The 22400-nt window shown below is 44.1% G+C and overlaps 3 protein-coding genes across 4 annotated transcripts; all 3 read right to left on the bottom strand.

The window, feature by feature from the left end:
* Nucleotides 1-3475: 3475 nt before the first annotated feature.
* LOC104768197 (uncharacterized) lies at nt 3476-3877 on the bottom strand. The gene has a single exon (XM_010492122.2). It carries the CDS (start codon nt 3875-3877, stop codon nt 3476-3478), a length of 402 nt encoding a protein of 133 aa, XP_010490424.2.
* Nucleotides 3878-4654: 777 nt separating this feature from the next.
* Nucleotides 4655-5488, bottom strand: LOC147920944 (uncharacterized). The gene has a single exon (XM_087501302.1). It carries the CDS (start codon nt 5486-5488, stop codon nt 4655-4657), a length of 834 nt encoding a protein of 277 aa, XP_087357428.1.
* Nucleotides 5489-13738: 8250 nt separating this feature from the next.
* On the bottom strand, nt 13739-15727 carry LOC104767160 (peptide methionine sulfoxide reductase A5). 2 transcript variants are annotated; one of them, XR_015590869.1, is made up of 4 exons: nt 15239-15673; nt 14610-14722; nt 14371-14489; nt 13739-14260 (listed from the first exon to the last, which is right to left on the bottom strand). XR_015590869.1 is itself a non-coding variant. In XM_010491197.3 (4 exons), exons 1-4 carry the CDS (start codon nt 15560-15562, stop codon nt 14063-14065), a joined length of 780 nt encoding a protein of 259 aa, XP_010489499.2. In that variant the 5' UTR covers nt 15563-15727; the 3' UTR covers nt 13739-14062. The 2 variants fall into 2 exon arrangements, 1 of the variants encoding a protein (XP_010489499.2); XM_010491197.3 differs by having other exon boundaries at nt 14371-14515; nt 15239-15727.
* Nucleotides 15728-22400: the final 6673 nt, after the last annotated feature.

Below are 22400 nucleotides of genomic sequence, written 5' to 3'. Positions count from 1 at the left end.
GGAATTTGGTGTACCGCCGATCGAAGTGTATTCGAAATAAAGAAAGAAGTTTTTTCAGCGGGAAAAGACTTTATTAATATCTTAGCTGCATTCACTTAATCTTGAAAAGACAAGGAATTGCCTACGTACCCCGAAACGGGGATCAACCAACCGTAGTTCGTATTACAAAGGAAAGATGAATGGAGTTCGGATTCTCGAAAACTCCTAGTTAGGGTCTTGACGACGACTTAGCAGTAATAACGTTTCAAGTGGGCTGCGTTCCACGAGTTTTTGATGCGTTCTCCGGCCATGGTTAAGAGTTCGTAGACGCCCGGGCAAACTGCCCTGGATACTAGGTACGGACCCTCCCACCGAGCGTCGAGTTCACCGGCGTTGACTTCTTTAGTGTTCTCGAAAACTTCCCGTAGAACCAGATCGCCTTCGTTGAAACGCCACTGACGAACAGTCTTGTTATAATACCGAGCCGCTGTGTCTTGGTAGTGTTGCACTCGGACTAGAGCTTGATCGCGCAGTTCTTAGGCAATATCGTTGTGGTCAATCAGCATCCTTTTGTTAAGTTTGGGATTGTCGACTATCATGGTACGTCGGAGTGTCAGGACTCCTGCCTCGGCCGGGGCGAGTGCCTCGACACCGTACGCGAGGGAAAAAGGGGATTGTCCCGTACTCCGCCGCGGGGTTGTGCGATAGGACCACAATACGCCATCAAGGGGGTCTGTCCGTGCCCCCTTCCTTCGACCGAGTCTTTTTTTTAGTCCGTCGACGATCGATTTATTAGTGGCCTCAGCCTGTCCATTTCCTTGCGGGTATTGGGGAGTTGAAGTGCTGAGGCGGATTTGCCACTTCGTCAGGAAACGTCTGGTGATCATCGAAGTGAACTGTGTGCCGTTATCGGTGACAATCTCGTCTGGAAGTCCGTGACAACATATGATGTTCTTCCATATGAAATTGGTTACGTCCAAGGATTGGATCTTTGTGAAGGACTCTGCTTCGACCCATTTGGTGAAGAAATCGGTCAGCACCAGGACGTATTTCTTGGATTTTGACGCCGGCAGAGGACCTATAGCGCTCATGGCCCAGCGCATGAAAGGATATGGAGCTGTCACGGTATTCAACAGTTCGGGCGGGACATGCCGCATTGGTCCATGGCGTTGACAGGCTTCGCATTTTGCCGCGAAGGCTTTACAGTCGGCATCCATGGTCGGCCAATAGTGTCCATCCTTTTTGATTTTGAGGGCGAGTGCGCGTCTGCCAGAATGGTTGCCACCTTCGCCTTCGTGCACCTCCATCATGATTCGTTCGACCTCGTCCAGGAGGATGTATCTGGCACTTCGGGCCTTTAAGCGTCGAGCTGCCCATCGGTGTGGTGGGACGACGCCTTCGGAGATATAGAGTTTGATCTCAATTTGCCAGTCGTCCGGAGGCTTTGTGACGTCCGTCAGATCCTCTACTGGCTCGTTGACCTCCATCGGAACTGAGTCATCGTTGATTACAGCTATCTGATTGTCGGGGTCGCAAATCAGGGTGTGCGCCACAAATCAGGGTCGGAGCGGTTCGCCAAGGCTGCGAGGGCGTCGACTGACGCGTTTTCGTTCCGTGGGACCTTCGTCAGAGAAAAAGATGTGAATTCCCTGGACAATGTTCGGACCAACTGCCGATACGCCCCCATTCGCTTATTTTTGGCGTCGAACTCTCCGCTGAATTGGCTGACTACGAGTTGGGAGTCACAGAAGACTTGCAAATGTGTCACTCCGAGTCCTCGTGCTATTCGAAGCCCCGCAAGGACAGCCTCGTACTCCGTTTCGTTATTTGAAGCTATGAAGTTGAGCTTTAATGCTTGCTCGAGAACTTCACCGGTGGGGGACTGGAGAATGTGTCCCACTCCGGATCCTTCATTCGTCGACGAACCATCGACAAACATTGTCCAATGCTCTTCCTTAGGAGTGGGGTCGTCGAGGTCAGGAGATAGCTTGGTGATGAAGTCGGCCAGGACTTGCGACTTCAAGCTTGGACGAGAGCGGTATTCGATGTCATACTCACTTAGCTCGACTGCCTATTTCGCCATGCGTCCGGATTGGAGGGGGCTATGGAGGACAGTTCGGAGTGGCTGATCGGTAAAGACGACGACGGAATGTGACTGAAAATAGGGTCAGAGCTTCCGTGCGGCGATGATTACTGCGAGTGCGAGCTTCTCCAGCGTGGGGTATCGTGATTCCGCGTCGTTGAGTGCTTTACTCGTGTAGAAGATAGGTTTTTGATCCCCGCGGTTGTCTCGAACTAACACGCCGCTGACAGCCGAACTGGAGACCGAGACGTAGAGGTACAGTGTTTCGCCGTCTTCCGGTTTGACTAATACTGGGTGGCAAGTCAAATACTCTTTCAATTGCCGGAAGGCAATCTCGCATTCCTCGTCCCAGTGAAAATCCTTATTTCCGCGGAGGAGTTGGTAGAAAGGGAGGCATTTATCTGTTGATCAAGCGAAGAAGCGATTTAGAGCTGCGATGCGGCCGGTCAGGCGTTGCACTTCTCGCTTGTTAGTCGGTGACGGCAGTCCCAGTATGGCTTTGATCTGTTTAGGGTTTGCTTCTATCCCTCGTTTAGTGACGATATACCCCAAGAATTCTCCTGAAGTAACTCCGAATGTACACTTCGTTGGATTCAGTTTCATCTGGAAATGATCCAAGATGTCGAAACATTCCGCGAGATGCTCGACGTGCTGCTCTGCGATTAAAGATTTGACCAGCATATCGTCGATGTAGACTTCCATGGTTTTTCCAACCAAACTAGCGAACATCATGTTCACCAGCCGTTGGTAGGTTGCTCCAGCGTTCTTCAGTCCGAACAGCATTACCTTATAACAATAGGTCCCCCTATCTGTAATAAATGCCGTTTTTTCGCGGTCAGTCGAACTCATGGCAATCTGGTTGTAACCTGAGAAGGCATCCATGAACGAGAGCAGTTGGTTTCCGGCTGTGGCTTCGACGAGACGGTCTATGTGTGGCATGCTTTGTTGAGATCGGTGAAATCCACGCATACTCTCCATTTACCGTTCTTCTTTTTGACCACGACTGGATTGGCCAGCCAGTTAGGGTATTGGACCTCCATTATCTGGTCAGCTTTGAGCAGCCGCTCGACTTCATCCTGAACTGCTTTGGCCCGATCTGGACCCATGCGTCTGCGTTTCTGCCTGATTGGTTTGAACGTGGGATCGACGTTGAGCTTGTGGCAGATAACATCGGGATCTATTCCGATCATGTCCTTCGTTGACCAGGCGAATGTGGAAGATCGAGATTGCAGAAAAGCGATCAGCTTTGTCTTTATGTGCTCTTCCAGTTCGGCATCGATGCCAACAGTTCGTGAGGGGTCGGAAGGATCAATGTTCACTTGTAAGATTCAACACTCCGGAGACTTGAGGCGATCTCTCTCCGGCTTATGGGGACCGGTAAGATGGTCCCCGCTCTATAATTGCTACGCGTCCTCAGTCTTCCTCTGCTTTTTCTCGATAACAGAGCAAGTTCGGGCTACCCCTGGTCACCATAAAGTGAGCAAATTCCTGTGGTGGTTGGGAACTTGAGGCAGAGGTGATAGGTCGATGGTACGGTCTACATCGCGTATATCCACGGTACCCCAAAATGGCGTTGTAGACCGAAGGCGAGTCGATGACTTCGAACTTAGTCTTCCGGGACAATCCGCCGGCTCGTACTTGCAGCTTTACGTCGCCCATTGACAGTTTGGTGACCCCATCATAGCCCGTCAATGTTCGAGACTCGGGTTTCAGTTGCTCTAGTGTGACACCCATTTTTTCTAGCGTTTGCCAGCATATTACATTGACGGTACTTCCCGTGTCGACCAAAACTCGTTCGACGTCGAAATCGCCCATGGAGACTTCGTTGACCAAAGGGTCCGAATGGGGGTGTTGGATATGGGGTCCGAGCAGAGTGGAAGTTCGCTCGGGGCTGTCTGAAGGCTGCAAACTTGACGCGCCCTCTTCTTTAGTGCGCGGACGGAGTCGGCGCAGTCCTCTGGTGGACCAAGTATCATGGTTATTCGTCCTCGGGAGGAGAATTGGCCCGTTCGGGATTTTGCCCTCTCTGTCGCTTGGGTGGGCCAGACAGTTCGTCCGCCTGGGGCATCTCTTCTTGATGGTTTGCCAGCACTTGGTTGGCCAGCTGTTGAACTCCGTTGGCCGGACCGTTGTAGCCTCGTCCTCCTCATGTGCCACGACCACTATTAGATCGTCCACCACGCCATCCCCCTCGGCGACCTCTGCCTCCACGGATGCTTTTTGGCTGAAAGGTGGCTTCGATTTCGCCGGAAAGATACTTTCCGTACAGGAAATTCTTCAGATGGACGCATTCGTGTGTGGAGTGGCCGGTGATCATGTGGAAATCGCAGTACAGCTCCTTTGATTCGGATGGCTGTTTGTTTTGGTCCTCCACTTCGGAAACCATGTTAATGACACCCTTTTTTCGGTCTTGGGGGTCGTGATGCTTGCGAGGTTCGTGGTGCTCGTCCTGGCTTTTAGCCTTAGGGGGTGTGACGGTTGCCCGATTGTATTTGCGGCCAACTGGGCGTCTTTGTCTTCGTCGAGCGCGAATCTGGAGGCTCGATATAGCGCATCATCGAGGTCCTTGGGCTCCCGTATGTTAAGATCCTTTCATAATGGCGATCCGGGAATCAACCCCTTTCTGAAGGCTGCCATTGCGGCATTCTCTGGGACAGTGACGCGCATTAGCTTTTCCTTGAATCTGCTCAGGAAACTGCTGATGGATTCGACGGGTTCCTGGGTCATCTCCCAGAGGTCCGAGCTTGTCACGCCTCGTTCAATGAGAATTCGATAATGCTTAAGAAAAGCCGTAGACAACTGGTCGAAGTTATCGATTGAATTCGGTTCGAGCCTTGTGAACCACACAAAGGCAGGACCGGAGAGGCTATCGACGAATAGCTGGCAACACCCAACATCCCTCTGTTCGTCGGTGAATTGTGCCTTTGTCATGGTTACCATGAAGGACGTCATGAACTGGACGGGGTCTTTGTCACCCAGGTAGGTTGGGAGTTTCAGCTTGACGTTTGGAATGGCAGCCCGCAAGATCCGTTGAGTAAAAGGGGATTGCCGAGTCACTTCGGCAATCCTATCGATTTCTGGAGCTGTGCTGATAACCCGATGAAGAAGCGTGTTTATACCGCTGATCTGCGTATTGATTTCTTCGATTTCGAGGCAAGATCCCGTGTTCGTGAAGCGGGCGACCGAGGCGGCCGAACTCTCGTGCACACGTGAGTTTGGGTTTATTGGTCGAATACTCGACGTTGCCTGAGGGGGAGGATTCCTCCGCTCGTACTGTACGTCCGAAAAATCGAGACGACGAGTGAGGTCGTCTGTGCCGAGTATGGGTGACTGTCCAGCAGAGATTTGTGATGGGATTGTCTGAGTTACGACGGTATCGACTCTGCGGTTGGTGTCGGAGATCATCTGGTAGATCTCTTTCGACATAGTGCCGAACAGGATCTTAAAATCTTCCATGGAGACGACTTGCGGATTCTGGACAGCTGTCGTGGCGCGAACAGGGGGGTTCCCGTTTTGTGTGCGGAGCCGCTGCTCTGTGGCGCGTGCATCCTCCTCGTCCGGGGGTCGTTCATCGAAGAGCTCCGTGTCGCGATTGACTATCTCTTCGCGAGTTCATCCTCCTTCCTGGCTAGTCTCCCCTTCAGATCTGACCTCAACTGGGAGTTCGGAGGAGACATCGGTTAGGTTCATCGACTCGTTGACGGGGCAGTGAACGTACACGGTGGTAGCCGGCCTGGTTGATACACCGCTCTGTGTTGCAGCGTTGTCTTGAGCAGATGCGATGCCTGTGACATCGGGTGTGCTGGAGGTGGTACGGTTCGCGCCGGTGACTTCGGTGATGAGTGAAGACATTATCGTAGACTTTTCAGAGAACTTTTTCGGATGAGATTTTCTTAGAGAGTAACTTTTAGAGACGATTTGCTGTCCCCACAGACGGCGCCAATTGTAGAAACTGGATTTCCACAATGAATTTGTTTATGGGAGAAAACAAATTCAGTAAAGTAAACTCTCTAGAAAACCGATCTGAGCTTTGAAATTATAAGAAAGGGAATTAATCTCGAAGAATTAGGGTTTTGATTGCTAAGAACAAGAAGAAAACTCAATAATTGTATTCAATAATCGATGATTTACAATGGAGAAGTCTCTCCCTCTTTATATATATTCATAGATCGCATAATATATTAACTTTCCTTATGAGACGAACTGAACTAAGAAAAGTTGTTTTATTTTTCGAGTCGGCTGCCGGGCGAAGTGGAAGTCGGTTCTTCTCCTTCGAGGCTGGGCTTCCTCTGTCCGAATTGGGTTTAGGTGACCTAATTGAGTTTTTAACCGGATTCCCAGTTAAATAACCAAATTATCTTTCTGGTTTAGTTCGGTATGTCGGGGGTGCTAAATCCCGCACCAACATCTTACCTCCTTACTTTGTTTCCAACTCAATATCAATTCAACGTACCTGATGATCAATGCCGTAAATCACCAGCTTAAGCTTTCCACCAAAATTCATCATTTTAAAAACTCTCCAAGGGTTTCTGATATGCGTCTCCTTTGGATCATACATGATTATTGGGTAATACTAATACACTCTTGACTCATGAAGATTAGCAGAAAACTACATATCACCATTCAGACAAGACGACTCTTGCCATGCACAGAGCACTCAACTTATGATGTACCCCTCTCCATGACTTCAATTTGGTTTCTTTGGATAAGCATAAGTTAAGTGCTTATCCGATCCCTCTTGTTAAAATATTCACTACATTATGTTACAAACTCAGTCGTAGAGGTATGTTGGGAGGGGTCCAGCTGCTGCTTCAGGCTTCAGCCACCAAGGTTTCCGGGTTCGAGGAATTCCAATGGTGTACCTCTTTGATTATATGGTCTAATCATACAATATTACAGATTCACCAAATCGAGGTGATATAAATTTTTTTTTTAACGCTGTAATGATGATTAAGTAAATAGAAATTGTTCAGAAGAAATAAGAAGCAAAACCAGAATTGAAAGTTAAATGAGACCAATATAACCATCATAGTAGACTAAATCATATTCCATCTTCATCCTCATTCAGCTCGTTCCTCTTCTATCCGATCATGTAGCCACGAAGGACCACCTAAAGCTAGATAGAGGTGAGCCTTCTATCTTTAGTGACGCTGTGAGCAATATCCCTGGCCAACGAGTTGGCTTTCGGCGAAGAGAGTTTGAAGGATACCTCCCCCATCACCTGTATTACTCCAACAATATTTTCCACCTGAGATCGGTATTTCGGCCAATCCAACGGAGACTCCAAAGCAGCTAAAGCCGCTTGAGAATCCGACCACTGTTGGAATCCAATCATCGATTAACCTTCAAATTGGTAAACATGTGAAGAGATGGAAGCAAGAGACGCATCGGAGAAGAAGACTTGTGTCGTAGAAGAAGAAGTAATGCAAAAGGACAAATGTTTATTGGGCCTGTTTAATTGTTTAAGCCCAAAGATAAATGGTTCATTAAGAAGTAGGTATAAATATGTAATGTTGAAACATAAGTGAAGTAAAAAGAAAGAGATTAAAAAGAGGCTAAACCTAAAAGTCGAATATGGTATCAGAGCTTGAAGTTCTTGGTGACGAAGCTTAAAGATCCTATACGAGAAAGCAAATCCATAAAATGTCACGATTGGTGGGTAAAGAGAGAATGCATTGTAAGATATGCAAGAAGTACAATCACTATGAAGATGAGTGCTACTTCAATCAAAGGTATGAAAATCAATTTTTTTCAAAGCAATTCAGACCAAGAAAAGGCTGTTTTGCTTGTGGAAAAATTGGACATTTCGAAAAAGATTGCAAAGGTAAACAACACCGTTTTTCTCAAACACAAAAGTATATAGAAGAGGACACTGGATTGTTTCATGCAGCACACACTGTTGAACAATCAAGTGGAGATGAAGCATGGTTGATTGATAGTGGTGCAACTAACCATATGACCAGAGAAGAAAGAATGTTCACAACCCTAGACAGATCTTTTCAAGTCCATATCAGAATTGGAAATGGAGCTAGGCTGATGACCACAGGGAAGGGAAGCATCGAAGTAATGACCAAGAAGGGAAAAAGGGTCATCAAAGATGTTTTTTTGGTTCCAGAGATAGACAAAAATCTATTGAGTATACCTTAGATGGTGAGGAAAGGATATCAAGTTATGTTTCTGGGAAACAAATGTATAATTTATAACCAAAGTGGAAATAAAGTTGCTGAAGTAGAGATGGTAAGAAACGCCTACCTGTTGAGGATGCAGTTGGCAGAAGAAAGTGTGAATGTGGCTAAGGAAGAAGACTTGTCTGAGTTGTGGCACAAAAGGCTTGGCTATTCAGGTTTTCACAATCTACAGATTCTGCAGACAAGTCAGATGGTTAAAGGGTTACCAAAATTTAAAGTCATTCAAGATGTGTGTGAAACATGTGTCAAAGGAAAGCAGTGTAGAGAAGTGTTTCCTAAGATGTCTGAAACCAAGAGTAATGATATACTAGACCTGATTCACACAGATGCTTGTGGACCTATGCAGGCTTCATCATGTAGTGGGAGCATGTACTTCTTGACTTTTACTGATGACTACTCTCACATGGTGTGGGTGTACTTCCTGAGGCTGAAATCAGACACGTTTAACACATTCAAGAAGTTCAAACAGATGGTAGAAACACAAACATGCAAGAGGATAAAGAAGATAAGATCAGATAGAGGAGGTGAATACAAGTCTGATCAGTTCACAAGATTCCTAGAGGAGAATGGGATTGAGAGACAATTCACTATAGCTTACTCACCTCAGCAAAACGGGGTTGCTGAGTGCAGAAATAGAACCTTAATGGACATGGCAAGGAGTATGTTAAAGGATAGAGAAATGCCTGACAAATTCTGGGCTGAAGCAACATTTACTGCAGCCTATCTTCAAAACCGACTTCCTACTAAAGCCCTTGATGGAAGAACGCCTCTCGAAGCTTGGAGTGGTCACAAACCTTCAGTTACATACCTCAAAGTTTTTGGATGTCTATGTCATGTATGGATTCCTGCAGCAAAGAGAAGAAAACTTGATGATCGCTCAGAAAAGGCTGTGTTTATGGGATATAGTAGTGTGAGTAAAGGCTACAGAGTGTATGTCTTGAGTACAAAGAAGATTGAAGTATCAAGAGATGTGATTTTTGAAGAAAACAAAAGCTGGAATTGGGAAACACAAGAAGAGTTAAGGGAACAAACTGAAGGTTCATCCAATAATCAGAATACAGCTCCTAAGACAACTGATGATCTGTAGAGGAGAAAAGACACAAGTCCAGAAACTAGAGGTGATGCAAGAGGCAGACGACAAAACATTAGTCTTATACCTTTTCATTTGAGTGGAGAGGTGCCAGAAACTAGCAATTCATCTCGGCTAGTGCACAAAGTTAAAAGATTGAGTGATATATATCAAGAAGAAGAAAGACAAAGAGATGAAGAAAACCAAGTAGAGGAAGCATGTTATCTTACCTGGGAAGAACCGTCAACTTTCGAAGAAGCCATGCGTGATAAGGTTTGGGAAGTACCAATGGAAGAAGAAATCGGTACAATCAACAAAAATGAAACTTGGGAACTGACAGAAAGACCTACAGACAAGAAAGTCATCTCTGTCAAATGGATATATAAGATCAAAACGGATGAGTGTGGGAAGATTCAAAAATTGAAAGCAAGGCTAGTGGCTAGAGGTTTCACTCAGACTTATGGAGAAGACTATGGAGAAACCTTTTCTCCTGTATCCAGACATGACACCATCAGAATCTTGATAGCTCTAGCTGCACAAAACAAGTGGAACCTGCACCAGATGGATGTTAAGTCAGCTTTTCTAAATGGAGAGATTACAGAAGAAGTATATGTAGAACAACCACCAGGTTTTGAAATAGAGGGAGCAGAAAATAAAGTGTACAAGCTGAAAAAGGCCTTGTACGGATTGAAACAAGCACCAAGAGCTTGGTACAACAAGAGAGATGCATACTTCATGTCACAAGGATGTAAGAGAAGCGACTGTGATGCAGCAATGTACACTCTAGAAAATGAAGGTGGAATTATTGTGATCAGCTTATATGTGGATGATATAATCATCACAGGAAGCAATGAAACCATGATTCAGAAATTTAAAGAAGAGCTGAAAAGAAACTTTGAGATGACTGACCTGGGTAAGCTAAAGTATTTTCTGGGGTTTGAAATTTCTTACACCAATGAAGGAGTGTTCCTGAGTCAAAGAAAATATGCTCAGCAATTATTGGAAAAGTTTGGAATGAAGAACTGCAAGCATGTTAGCACACCACTCACACCCCATGGAAAAGATGAAGAGGAAGGAGCAGATCTACCTAATCCAAGATTATACAGAAGTATGATAGGAGGATTACTCTACCTGGCAACAACCCGACCAGATCTTGCTTTTGCTGCCTCCTACCTGTCCAGGAGCCTATCACAGCCAAAAGAACACAACATGCAAGAGGCAAAAAGAGTGTTGAGATATATACAAGGAACTACAGACTATGGATTACATTTTCAAGGAAAAGGTCAAGTGGAACTAATTGGTTTCTCAGATTCCGATTGGGCAGGGTGTAAGGAAGATATGCGAAGCACCACAGGGATTTGCTTCACACTAGGAAGTGCAATGTTTACATGGCAAACTCAGAAACAAGACACAATTGCTCAATCCACGGCAGAAGCAGAGTATATGGCACTCTGTTCCGCAACAAATCACGCAGTTTGGTTGAAGCGTTTATTAAGAGAACTCAAGGTGGATACAAATAATGTTCCAATCTACTGCGACAGCACCTCCGCAATAGCAATTGGGAAAAATCCAGTTCAGCACAAAAGAACAAAACATATGCAAATAAAATATCATGTGGTCCGAGAAGCTGAAAGAGATGGAGTAATCAACCTTCGGTATTGCAGTGGAGAAGAGCAAGTTGCAGACATCCTCACAAAACCACTTGGTACAAAGCGTTTTGAAGAACTTCGTCTCAAACTTGGAGTGATGCAAAATCCTACCAGGAATACAAATTTGATTGAAAGAGATTTTGCAAAAAGCTCTCAAGAAATTTGTTTGCAGGAAGAGGAATTGAACAAATCAAGTAAGCCAAAAGGAAACAAGAAGGAACTCAAGATCGAAACTAAGTCGGTGGAAGTGACTGGTTTGATGGAAGTTGAGGAACAAATGAAGAATGAGGTGATGAGGGAGAAAGCTAGCTACGCCGATGTTGTGAAGAGAACCCATCAAATAAAACAGAGAATCAACAAGAGAAATCAAGGAGAAATGGGGAGCAAAGCCCAAATTACAAATTTGGGGATTAATCGAAAGATTTGAGAGGGAGTGTTGAAATCCAATCATCGATTAACCTTCAAATTGGTAAACATGTTAAGAGCTTGAAGCAAAGAGACGCATCGGAGAAGAAGACTTGTGTCGTAGAAGAAGAAGTAATGCAAAACGACAAATGTTTATTGGGCCTGTTTAATTGTTTAAGCCCAAAGATAAATGGTTCATTAAGAAGTAGGTATAAGATTAAAGTTTAATATAAATATGTAATGTTGGAGACATAAGTGAAGTAAGAAGAAAGAGATTAAAAAGAGGCTAAACCTAAAAGTCGAATAACCACACCTCACATGAATAAACCTGAAGGGTACAAAGACTCTGCAGGCACCGTAGGATACAACCCAACTCTGCTGAAATCCTATTCATTCTTGGAAGAAAAGCATCCCTAGCATGAAACTGAACATTCCCTGCATCATTCCGCATAATCCAAGCTCTACCACAATAATACGTTACATTAACCCAAGCACAGCGTATATTGCATTTCAGAACTCCCGGGGCAGGCTTACTCCATCGTGTAAACCTCGCTAAACCCCGTTGCTCCACTAAGTTAGTTTCCTGCAGAACCATGGCTCACTGGCGTAGCCATTCCTCAGACGTCTCCAGTGTCGTAGCTAGCAACACATGAGGATCCTGAGCTCTACCTGGAAAAAAAAAGTCCATTCTGTGCTTTCCAAATTTCCTAGAGTATCCAAGGGATTACATTCCTAAGGTCTTCCCGTATAACTCCTCTAGTCATTATCTTTAATAGATAATTCACGTTTTCTGCAACACAAGTAACAAATCCATGGCAAGGGAAGTAATGTAGCATCCCATACTCTAGTCGCTAGAGTACATTCAAAAAGCACATGTACAATTGTCTCTTCCTCAGTTCGACATTCTTGGCATATAGGATTCCCTTGAACATCGTGGCTACGCATACACTCTGCAACTGCTAAGGCACCAGACAGAGCTCGCCATAGGAACATTCGAATCTTTGGTTCAGTAGGTTTATCCCATATCCTTGTCTTGATCTCATTCACAGCTCTGACCCCTTCTGAAAGATTAACCCCAGCTGATGCTTCGTTAGTAAGGAGCCTGGTCACTCTCTTTACAAAGTACTTACCATCCTTTAGAAATGCCCACACATAACAATCAGAGGAAGACATAACTCATGGGAAAATGATTGTATCTTGATCACATCATCCGGTGGGAAAAGCCTCTGCAGGAGTGTGGTGTTCCACTCCCCTTCTGATGTTATCAGTATCTATACCTTCAGATTTAAATCTATCTTCATTTCTCTGTTGAAAGGACGCCTTGGAACCTCATCAAAAATCTATTTGTCTAACCAAACACTGGTGCTCAAGCCATCTCCTATAGACTTCATAACACCTTTTTCCAACAGCTCCCGGCCAAAAAGAATACTGCGCCTAGGAAGGTCTATAGCCAATCTTGGCTTCGAAAAGACTAGTATCTACAAAATGCTTAGCCTCGTACACTCTCGCTAGTAGAGACTCAGGAGCATCTAACAGTCGCCAAGCCTGCTTGGCCAAAAGTGCTTGATTGAACCTGCCAATATATTTAAAACCAAGGCCACCACACTCCTTCGTCTCAAAGATCTTCTCCCACGATACCCAATGCATTTTATGTTTGTTCTTCCACTGGAAACTTGCTATGGCACTTGTGAATGGAAACTCACTCTATCTAGTCTTTCGATCCAACATTTGCTTTTTGCCGGTGATAGTATTTTATAGTATAATTTATAACTTATAATATTAATATAAAGTTGCGTGAGAGTTTTCCTAGTTCCATAATAATTTAGGAGAAAAGAATTAATTTTTACCAAATCAAATTTGTTCATCAGCATATGGAAATCTTAAAAACAATTTTTAAAAAGAAGTAATTTATATTACCTCAATTTGGGTGAGTTAAGCCGCAACGAAGGATCAAGGTTGTACGAATTCCTCGAACCCTCGTTAAACTCACACAAGTGTCATCCTGCTGAGCCATTTTGATGGATAGGAATCCATGATATTTTGTCTACATAAATAATATTTAATTTTTCGAACATAACATAAAATATCCGGTGAAGTGATTTTAGTGCAGTGGCAGGAGGTAAGTCCATTTGTAGAAGACACCATCACACCCAGAATCGAGTCTCAGTTCCTATAAATATAAGAATTTGCCCTAATGGGCCGGCCAGTTGTGGCCCAATGGTTGACAAAAAAATATATATATATATATATATATCCGGTCTAATACGGTTACGATGAGATTCTGATTGATTAACACATAAGTTGATCACGATGAGATTCTGATTGATTAACACATAAGTTGATCATCAAGATTTCAATACCATAATGATACAATGAAAGTCTAAGATTAATCCATAAATGAACTTCGTTATCACCCATAAATGAATGGGTGCTTACAAGAAAACGAAAAGCATACTGTGAGAGATGAGAGAAGAGAGATCAGAAAGAAACAAGAAAAAAAACACTGAACAATCAATCACCACTCAAAGGACAAGGTCAAGGGGCAAGAGTAGGACTAGGAAATACACAGTGTTGTGATAACTGATAACTAAACGACCAATTTCCTGGCCAAAAGAATGAACCAAATCTTACATCTGTGATTATCAATCGTATCCAAGAACACGAAGATCTCTCTCAAGGCTTATATATATTAGATGTCTCTCAACACGGGCCAACCTTTTCTAATGATCTCATTAACTCTAGAGTCTATCTGTTTTTGGATTCTAGGCGGGCAGAGCTGGGCTGCATAACCGTTTAGTTTTGTGGCTAGAGCTGATCTCTCAAGCTCTTCTTCAGCCATGTTTCCTGTTAGCTGAATAAGAAATGGATGTTGCTTAAGCTCGAACTTCTGCAAAAAATACAAAATTCAAGTGAACATATGGATTTTCACAATCGTTTATCCTATAACAACTGGATTAACAGCTAACAACAAGATGGTAGAGAGACTCAAAGTTGAACCTGGTGATCAGGCTCTGCGCGATAAAACGTTCCTAGCTGTTGAATTTGAGTAGTGACGATACTGCTTCTAGATTTAAGTTGCTCCCTTTCTTTGCTAGTAGAAGCCAGTCGCAATTCTTCTGTAGAATTAGTGAAAATACACGATCTGTTCATAAAGATTCCAATGTTTTAGAATTTAGGGCCAAACAAACTCAAGATCACCAAAGAGCTAGTGTGTGGAGATTTACTTCCTCTTTTACCTGTATTGATTACCCACATCAGGACCTTGTCCAAACACTTGTCTGGAATCATGACTAGACCAGAATACATCTAAAAGCTGACGATAACCAATGATCCTTGGATCATATTCAACCTGAAGACAGTTACAGAGCAAGAGCAACACAAAATCTAGAGAATCAGTAACTTAAAAACCAGCTCACAAGGATTATTAGAAGATGAACATAGATAATTTAAGTTAACCTCAATCCTATATACGCTGAGATCACACATTACCAAAGCTCAGCAAAACAAGCTAAATCATATCGAACAAAAGAAGAGAGGCAACAGATCAATTCACATATAACCAAAACTCAACAAAACAAGCTGAATCAGCTACAGAATCTACCAATCAGGCTATTAAGATAGAACATTGCGGATCTCAAGCATCTTCCAATCGTCTACACAAATTGGTCAATCCAAACGAGCACTATTAAGTAGAGCAACTGATCAAATCGAACAACACAGGCACTACATCAGCAGCTCAAACTACACTAATTTTTCGATCAAACAGATAGATTAAGTATATCAAAACCAAATCGACTAATATGATTCAAAGCCGGCGGCAATGGAACACTGAATCAATCCTCAAAATCGAGACAACGAAACCAACCTGTACGGACTCGGCGTGATCACCCAAGTTCCTATACTCAGGATTCGCTTTCGTTCCGCCGGCGTAACCGGCGGTTGTTCGTACGACGCCATTGATACAACCAAAAGCCGCCTCCGATCTCCAGAAGCTCCCAAGCGCGAACACCGCAGATTTCAAAGGACGATCGGGAGAATCAACGACAGTATCTGAGATCTGATTCGGAATCCTGATGCAAACAGCTTTATCGAGCAGAGAGATGCAAAACAAGAAGAAGAAGAAGAAGAAGAAGAAGAGATTCGTATAAGGAATGAAGCAGTAACGGTTCATCTTATATGATAAAGCCATTACAGTTTACTTCTTAGCTGCTGCTCCGAACCAGGGAACCACGAATCTCCTCCTCCATATGAACAACCTTGAGTCGCTCAAAAGTCACCTCCAATCAATAATGGCAAGTTAAACTCAATTGAAATTTTCGAGTCCCTCTGTCTCGTCTAGAAGCTTTGCCAAGTTAAAAAAAAAAAAAGAAAGAAAAAAAGAGGTAATTTATATTACCTCGGTTCGGTTTAATATACCCGGTTTAATATTATGGTTCGTTAAAAATCCAGAACAAACAAACCAACCAATGGCAAGTTTAAGCTTATGTGATAGAATTAGGACTGACATATTATCAAACACGATTCGGATAGAGAACAATAATCAAAACTTGTGATGAAAATTTGCAATGTATACTAGTAGTATAAGCTTTTAGTTAGAGATAGAAGACAAAGATTTTCATATAAAAAAAACGTTCGCATTAGAGAACAAAGTTCAAAATTAAGGAAACCACATATAATACAACAAAACTTGAAAATAAAGAAACGAGAAACAAAGTACACTAATTTTTTTTTACTCTGGTCGGCCTTGGTGGCTGAAGCAGCAGCTTGACCTCTCCTCTTATAAGACCAACCTTCTGTCCCAACATACCTCTACGACTGAGTTTGTAACATAGTGTAGTGAATATTTTAAACAGAGGGATCGGATAAGCACTTAACTTATGCTTCTGTCGTCTTGTCTATTTGATGATATGTTGTTTTCTGCTAATTTTCATGAGTCAAGAGTGTATTAGTATTACCCAATAATCTTGTACGATCATCCAAAGGAGACGCATATCGGAAACCCTTTGAGAGTTATTAAAGGTTTTTCGTGATTCTCAAGGAGTCTAAAATGATGAATTATGGTGGAAAGCTTAAGCTGGTGATTTACGGCATTGATCATCAGGTACGTTGAATTGATATTGAGTTGGAAACAAAGTAAGGACTAAGGAGGTAAGACTTGGGGGAAGGATGAATTAATCCACAGCATTGGCTAAGACTTAAGAAGTTTAATTTCTATATATTTATCTGATGCGCTTAAGACTAATTAACTGGTCCATCTCAAAAGCCAAACACAATATTCAAAAAAGAGGATAGTGTCTTTTAAGTTTCTTCTCTTAACAATCAGGTTTTGTTTTGTAGTTACTGAAAATTAAGGAAAAAAAAAAGAGATAATTTGAATTACCTCAATTCGGTTACCACCGAAAGCATGATTCTCACTGATAGGCTAAATTTTCAATCCTTGTTTCGATACCAATTGCTTCTCCGAACCACGGTTAGACTCACTAGTCATGCTGAGTCACTACCGCTTTACTGGGCCGGAATTGGTAACAATTTATTTAATTAATTACTACTTAAAACCTTTCTAACATATAACTGGTTTAAACACACAACTTAATTCCGGGTTTAGTCCCGGTTCTTTGTTCAACATCTCTAAATCGACCGTCACATATGTTAATGACAAGATGACATCAAGATGGTGACCATAGCCAATTATCCTCAGATCAGATTCAACCTGAAGACAATTATAGAGCAACAACAACAACACAGGGGTTATGATTGCGGACCTTCCACCGGTGCTAGACCATCGAGGTCAAATCGGTGGTAATAAAACTTTGAGTTCCATCAAGTCGGTGAATACGATGTTAAACTCTTGCGGCCTGGATTGTAGCGGCGTCATCATCATAATTCCTCGGGACGACCAGCATCCTTGGAATCCTCCGAAAGGATATAGTTTCCTCTACGAGGATTATTTTTTCGATTGCCACCTCTTCTTTCCGCTTCTGAAGCTGCTAACATTATATACTCACCGGCGTAAACTAGTGATTTGTCAGCTCGCCCCTGGTAGTATTTGTAATTTCACCGTCGCTCTTACTATTGCAGCGGAGGTCGGGGTCGAGATCGGAGTTCAATGCTTCGAACACCTGACCAATTTCAAAGCGTCAAAGTTCAACGGATTCTGGACGGTGAATATGAAACCACAACACAACTTCATCCCCGGTCAAAAGATTAGTAACTTCAAATCCTGGGCCGCTCGCTATTTCTTTGTCCGTGTTGACCGATATTTGTTCGAAGATCCACTGAGCATGACGCGGAGAGTGTGGAATGATTCGCCCGGTAGATTTTACATCTTTGATTTGTTTCGAGCTGATCATGTCACTTCTAATTGGGTTTTAACTTTTCTTTTTCTTGACAGATCGCCCCCTTTGTCCGACAATATTGGCCCGCAGATACACCTTGGTTAAAGAAACTTTATTCTCCGGCTCTAATCAGCAGTGGGATTTGATTTCCCGTGTCCGCGTCGAACAAGCTACGGGCAAGGCAAGGACAAACTTTCCAAGTTTTACGAGCTCGCTAGGTCTACCGTCAGGTCCCGTCGGGGCATCCGTTATCCTTGCCGATTGTCTCCGAATTGAGAATACGGCCCTTCCAACTGAGAACAGACCCAATCTCGTATTTGGTCAGATCGTAGAAGAATTCGTCGAGATTGAGAATCTCGAAGATAATCCTGAGGAAGTCGCCCCGACAGCCTTGGAACAAACTATACTCGACGAGACTGCTCCCGAGTCGGAGACTGGTGAGAAAAAGAAGAAGAAGAAAAAGAGAACAAGGGTAAAGAAAGAGAGACCCACGAGGATTCTGTTGCTGGCCCGCTCCCCAAGTCCAATCGCAAACATTCAGCCGAGGATGTTGGCCTTGAATCTGTCGATCGGTTCCGTGTTAAGAGGAGGGACGACCGAAGAGATCGATTTTCCTTTGATTATTTCGGCGATAGTCCTTTGGTCACAAATCGAGCTGCCGCCGGCGAGCTTTTTCGGAACCTGAAGATTTCCTCTCGGATTCTTCCCGAAGCGGACAAGTTGGAGTTCAAACAAGCGTTCCTCGATGTCGTCCAATCTCACCTCACGGTTTGCATCGTTCTTCCTTTTAATATGCTTATATTTTACCTTAATAGTCCCCGCATAACGTGTCTTCCTTATGTTTACAGACTGCTGCTCGCGTCAATGCGTTGACCCAATTGTACAACAGGCGACTTAAAGCGCTGTCGACTTCCGGGTTTGAACTGGAGAAAATGAAAGAATGCATGGAGCAGATCTAGTTGACTGATAAGGCCAAGGATGATAAAATGAAAGAATTGGAGGCCGCCATCGTTGGAATAGATGAAGCTTTCATGCAATCCGAGCTGAAGATTTCCGACTTGGAATCCCGTGCATTAACCTCTGAAGAGGAAAAAGCCGAGCTGCAGCGAAAATACGAGGAACTGAGGTCCGTATTTGAGTCTGAGGTGAGTCGACTTCGTCAGGATCAACTGGCAAAAGTTGAGCAAACTGCGAAAAAGGCCCAAGACCGATTGGACAGGATGAAGGCATATCTGGTAGAACAAGAGACAATGGGTCGCCCCAAGGAGGACCGTGAAGTACTTGCTCGAGAAGGGGGTGATCATATCCAAGGAGCAGATTGCTGAGATCGAGGGGAAACATGCGAAGGCCTTGGAAGCCGTCGAAGCCTTGGACATCATCGAGTTGTCAGAAGGCGATCTCACCATGTCGCCAGATCAGCTTGGCTTCGGACTCCTTCATCCTGGGACGGTGGCTCCTGACTCTGTCAGACATCAGCATGGATCCAATGTTGGTGTCTTTCAACCCAACCTCTCCGATCTCCCGGAGACTTAATGTTGTCTTTCCTTTTATTAAACTCATTTGAGTCCGGGTATAAAAACCCTTGTAATAACATTGCCCGTTTTGTGACCGGTTTTTACCATTACTCCTTTTTTGACAAATTTCCTTTTAAATTTTATGAAATATTTCCTCTTTGCCAAAAAGGAAACCTTGACGAGAGGGAGGGTTAATCTTCCAATTTGAAATTGGAAACCCACCCTTGAAGGTTAATATAAATATATTAACCCCGTTCTTTATTCGTTCACAAATTTAGGTCAGAAGAGAATTTTCATAGAAGGATGCCAAGCTCTGTAGGCAGTGTTGATCCTGTTATCGAGGTTGGGAATGATGTCCCAACATTCTCGAATTCAGAGGCCATCGAGAGAGGGATGCCCTACTACCTGAATATCCGAACTTCGTGGATGTTGATGTTTCGCGTCAGTCCGGAAGCGAGATCGGATTTAGAGAATTTCTTTTCCTGCATTAAGGAGCGCCATACTGAGTATCGCAATCGGCTTATCGTGACGGAGCAAACGCAGCATGACCTGCTTTTTAAGCTTAAAGTACTCAAATCCCATCTGAGATTCTGGGTTGAAAACGGACTTGGCAGAATCGCGAACATGCCTCCGTGTCTAGTTGCGTATTGCAACGAATGTTCTTACTCAGCAAACTCGACTCCAAATGATCCAAGGGGCCTGGAGAAGTTAAACCGTTTTATATGAATAAGCTTGTTGAAAGGGGCGAAGCCGCCGAAGCTCATGCTTTCGTTCGCCAAGTAACTTTCTCGAGCTCTCCTTTATTATTATTTACTTTATAATCGTTCGAAGTTAATCGAAAGATTTTGATTTGCAGGTCAAAACTGCACATTGGGAGCAATGCCAATGATCGTCTAGCTGAGCTGGCACAAGATCAATGATCGTCTAGCTGAGCTGGAGGCTGAGATCGTTACTCTGAAGGCGAAGAGGCAGAAAACCATAAGTCGCCTTGATGAGGCAGAAAACCATAAGTCGCCTTGATGAGGCTGAACTAAGACGGGAACGTTAAAACTGGCGATCTTACCTCGACCAGCTGATCGTGGAAAAGCCATTGGAATCCGACCTCTCGAGCTCGGCGCCTGTGAGTCGTCGAGGGCGTTGAAGTCACCACAAGACGGCAAAGTCCCTGCGGACCGGCTCAGAAGGCTTTTGATTCCGTGCGTCCAAAGAAATCGGTCGTCCTCCACATCGTCGACAAAATTCTTAAATTTTCAGTACCTTTTTTTTGGTTGTTTGTTTAATTGGCGATGTGCCCAGGTGAAAGATTGCTCCTTTTATTTAGCGAAGTGCCGAGTTGAATGTAATCAACTTGAAATAAAAAAAGATTTCTTTTTGGTTAAAAGAAATTTCATTATTTTCCTAGTTGTACCCGTTAGATCTTAACGAAAGAATAGGGGCTGCCTACGTACCCAAAAATTCAAGCAAGTCGTAGTTCATAGTACAAATAATATTGAGATGGAGGTCGAATTTCCGAAACCTACTTATTATGACCGTATAGGCGATCTAATAGTAATGACGCTTAAGATGACCGCATTCCAAGAGTTTTTGACCTGCGTGCCATCCATGGTTAGGAGTTCGTAAACTCTGGGGCGAACTGTTTTGGAGATGAGGTATGGTCCTTCCCAATGAGCGTCGAGTTTACCGGCGTTTACTTCCTTGGTATTCTCGTAAACTTCGCGCAGAACCAGGTCGCCTTCGCTGAGACACCGATGACGAACAGTCTTGTTGTAGTACTTGGCGGCAGTGTTTTGATAGTTCTGTATTTGGACCAAAGCCTGATCGAGCAGTTCTTCGAACAAATCGATCTGATCAAGCATCATGTCATCATTAAGATCGGAATTGTCAACCATCATGGTGCGGCAAAGCGTCGGTATTCCCGCTTCTGCAGGAGCCAATGCCTTGATACCGTAAGCCAGAGAAAAATGAGACTGCCCCGTAGCTCGCCTTGGAGTGGCCCGATAAGACCACAACATGCCGTCAAGCTGATCTGCCCAAGCTCCCTTCCTTCGTCCGAGATGTTTCTTCAGCCCGTCTATTATGGTTTTGTTCGAGGCTTCGGTTTGTTTGTTCCCCTGGGGATACCGGGGAGTGGAAGTGCTCAAACGAATCTGCCATTTACTTTGAAAACGTCGGGTGATCAGCGAGGTGAACTGTGTTCCATTGTCGGTGATGATCTCATATGGGAGTCCGTGGCGACAAATAATGTTCTTCCAAATGAAATTGGTCACATCTAGTGATTGGTCAGCTTCCACCCACTTAGTGAAATAATTGGTTAATACCAGGAGAAAACGCTTTGATTTGGATGGCGGTAGCGATCCGACGAGGTCCATTGCCCAACGCATGAATGGATATGGTGTTGTAACTGTGTTTAGCAACTCGGGAGGAATGTGCTTCATTGGTCCGTGAAGTTGGCAAGCTTCGCACTTCCCCGGAAAAGACTATCCCTCAACATAACATAATGTGCACATCGGGCTTATAGTCACCGAGCTTGCTAACGATCTGTTGGGACTTTCCATCCGAGATGTATAATTTGATCTCGAGTTACCAATCATCTGGCGGTTGAGTTACATCTGCTGAATCTTCGACTGGCTCATCAGTTTCCATTGGTATCGTGTCCTCGTGGATAGCGAAAGTCATACCTGCCAATTTGATGCTAGGCGTTTCAATGCATTCTGCCAGGACAGTTTGTCGTAGGCCAGGATCTAAACAGTTTGCCAGGGCGGTGAGAGCGTCTACCGACGCATTTTCACTCCTCGGGACTTTGGTCAATGAGTATGAGGTGAACTGCTCTGACAGAGTTTGGAGTAATTGGTGATATGCCCCCATACGCTCGTTTTTAGCATCTTACTCTCCGCTGAATTGGCTAACTACTAGCTGCGAATCACATAAAACTTGAATGCTAGTCACTCCGAGTCCTTGTGCCAACCGTAATCCGGCCAAGACAGCTTCGTATTTGGTTTCGTTGGTCGACGCCTTGAAGTTGAGCTTCAGAGCCTGCTCGAGGACTTCACAGGTCGGAGATCGGGGAATGATCCTGATCAACAGGTCAATTAAACCCAATGTGTACTCCACCACGATCTAGTGGTATCGTTGTAACACTTCATGATCGAATCCATAGAGACCAAGCGATGCACTATGA

Source organism: Camelina sativa, chromosome 19 (assembly GCF_030686135.1).
Source record: "Camelina sativa cultivar CO46 ecotype springtype chromosome 19, ASM3068613v1".
In the NCBI taxonomy this organism is placed as follows: domain Eukaryota; kingdom Viridiplantae; phylum Streptophyta; class Magnoliopsida; order Brassicales; family Brassicaceae; genus Camelina; species Camelina sativa.
This window is presented reverse-complemented; position numbering and strand designations above follow the sequence as displayed.